This window comes from Brassica oleracea, chromosome C8, assembly GCF_000695525.1.
Source record: "Brassica oleracea var. oleracea cultivar TO1000 chromosome C8, BOL, whole genome shotgun sequence".
Classification (NCBI taxonomy): domain Eukaryota; kingdom Viridiplantae; phylum Streptophyta; class Magnoliopsida; order Brassicales; family Brassicaceae; genus Brassica; species Brassica oleracea.
In genome coordinates this window covers 17343033-17345986 of record NC_027755.1, presented here as the reverse complement: position 1 = coordinate 17345986, position 2954 = coordinate 17343033, and the positions used below count along the sequence as shown (strand labels likewise).

General features: G+C 38.7%; 1 protein-coding gene across 1 annotated transcript; it reads left to right on the top strand.

Annotated features, from left to right (window-relative positions):
* The first annotated feature begins 41 nt into the window (after window positions 1-41).
* Window positions 42-1469, top strand: LOC106310542. Its single transcript, XM_013747773.1, has one exon. The coding sequence runs from the start codon at window positions 993-995 to the stop codon at window positions 1353-1355; it is 363 nt and encodes a 120-aa protein (XP_013603227.1). The 5' UTR covers window positions 42-992; the 3' UTR covers window positions 1356-1469.
* Window positions 1470-2954: the final 1485 nt, after the last annotated feature.

The following is a 2954-nucleotide window of genomic DNA, read 5'->3' as shown; positions in this document are numbered from 1 at the left end:
GTTTAGCAAATGGCATCAAGAAAGCATCAAGAAGATGCTTTGTGCAAGTTATGAACCAATGGGAGTGGCCTTGGTGGAACCAGCACGTGATTGGCTCATCTTGGTCTTTGGACAGGCTGTCACAAGCTGTAAAAGGAAGAGCAAGTTGGACTATGTACCTGGACTGATCTATGGACTGATTCAGGTGTAATGTTGGTGCATTCATAGCCAAGTATTCTCTCCTCCAATCACCAGCCACTACTCAGATTGCCAAGACCTCCAAGACCTGATCCAAGTCGTCCATTTCAAACCAGACAATCCCCACTGTCCATCTCTTATCCTTAGATTAGGGTTTATGAGTTACAACTTGTATTTTCCTATAAAAAGATCTTTAAGGGGCATTTGTAACTCTTAAGAGTGTTAGGGGGATTTCCCATTCTCCTTCATAGTCTTTGGTTACTTCTAATCTCTCAATCTCTCACCCAAAGTCTCTTAATCTCACGCCATTCTTATTCTTCCATCAGACTCTTTGTTATTCTCTTCCATTGTTGAACAAGACTCAGTCCCAACCTGTAGAGGTTGATTCACCAGTCCACACACAGCCTGTGCTCTGAAAACCTCACACGGATATAATTACAACAAAGTAGAAGATCAGATAGCGTAGGATTAATCTATGTGTTCCTGGATGATACTAGATCACTTTGTTTGTAAATGTGGTTGAATCCCTCCTCATGGTTGCAAATCATGTAATGCTCTTAATGACAAGTCGAAGTTGAGAAAAAAAAAAGAAAAAAAAGTAATATTGGTGACTGCGACAAAAAAAAACTCCCGCTGCTTCGTACCCTTTGTCAAAACCTTAAAGGGACTCAAAACATGATATTATAATTTTCCCACCTCTTCTCCAAAGTCTAAACCCAATCTTCCCGCCTCCCCCATCACACCCGCTCCTTCCTTCCTCTACAATAGTAACCCTAATCTTCAATCAAGGCCCTCACAAACAAATCTCAAGATCCATGAAGGGACTCTCAACATCGCCGGTGAGAAGAAACGACGGCTTCCACCGCTACTTGAAGCCAGGGGCTCTCGCTCAGATCCGTAACACTAGACTCAACGCCAGATCCAACTCTCCCTTAACTCTTTCCCTCCCGAGCAGAGTCGACCCGCCAGACGCGACGCCGACGATGGAGCAGATGCCTGATCTCTTCTTCACCAAGATATACGGTCCGTTTCGCATCGGTAGAAAGAAACTTGGTCCCGCTAGATCTGTGTTGAGGACGATGATGGATTTAAACCCTTCTCCCAACTCCACGCTTGAATCCGCTAGTAATGGTAATAGCAACGTATTAAGTATCGTCGATGTTTTAGTTGCTCATTAAATGTAACTCTATTATATTGTTTTTGTATCAATAATTGCTTTTGTAACTTGTGGAAAAACATCTTCAATTCTCATCAACACTTTGTTAATTGAATGTGTTGATTCATTATATGATTCCCCAATTTGGCTTTACATCATTAATTATGCTCTATGAATTGGGTGAAATTTTATAGGTTATGTCTCAATCAATCGTGTGTTCTGATTTCTTGTGAGATGCAGTGGGGTGTAGCTAGTAATATGATCATTGCTCTGTGGTGTACATTTTCAAGATTTTTCATACAAATGTTTTTTTTTTCTTTTCACTTTATTGATGTGGCTTTGAATTTGTTTCTGGTTTCTTTATCATGGAAAGTGATTGCCTACGATTGAATAAACTGATCATGAAAAGTTAAATTAGCCACATAGTGCTGCTTAGTGTACACAGTGTACTTTGTTTGACCGTCAAATTAACTCGTTTTCATCATCACATTAAAGCATTATTGTTGATGATGATGATGATGATAATAAACTATTTATAATCATCTATAGATTCTGGCCATGATTTTGGGTCATAACCAATCTATGTGTAGTTTTTCAACCCACACCTCTTGTGTCACTTTCTTCCTTTCTCATCTCAAGTCGTCAGTCAAGCTTTGCTTCTCTTTGCACTCTCATTTTATTAATGTATTCTCTAAGCTTCATCTAATAAAACAAAAAAGTACGCAGAGTCAGGGAATTCTTTTCTTTTTGCTAGTTTGTGACTAGCTACGAGGACTTCGCTAATTACAGATCCTTACTTGTTACTCTGTTAAGTTCGTAGAAGCAGTTGAATATATCAATGGAGAATAACAATGTGAAAAATAAGGAGATGTTGCGTGGGATCTTGATGGATATCATCAGCCCTCGTTTATGATCAACAACGACATGACTAAAACCTATTTCTCAGCACAACGTTTGCTTCCAAGGGAGCTTAGCCTAGGATGATTCCAGTGAGGCAGAGCATAGAAGGAATGGCATCTATGAGAGTTGCCAACACTCGGCTCATGTCCATGAATGGAAAGAAGACGATGAATGATGATAACGATAATGGTGATGGTGGATGGCGATGATGATGAGAATATGTCGATCATTGTCGCCCTTCGTTATGGAAGGTTGGAAGGAAACTGAAAGGAAGATATACTTGAGAGCAAAGTTAGTAATGCAGTATTGAACAAAACTGGATTTTTTTTTAATTAGATAGAGATTGTATATTATATGTATGAAACGGATGTTAATGCATATGTCTAGTTTGCTTTGATGTAGGCATAATAAAAAACACAAAGGTTTATTGTTGTTGAACCGGATGATGTAAGAAGGTTGTAAAGATTTGACTTCACGTAAAGATTAACATTCATTGAATTACACGATTCCAACCATCGATGACAACGAGAGACTGACTCCAACTGCTACTGACAAAATCACAATAGATCTCTAACTAATGAAAAAAATTTTATTTCGATCCGGGTTCGTAGCCCGGCAGCGGACTATTTTGAATATTTACTTTTTCATTCATAAAAAAAAAAATTATTTCGAGGAATATACTACTCTTCTGTGTTCCTAAATATAGGATGTTTAGAATAGT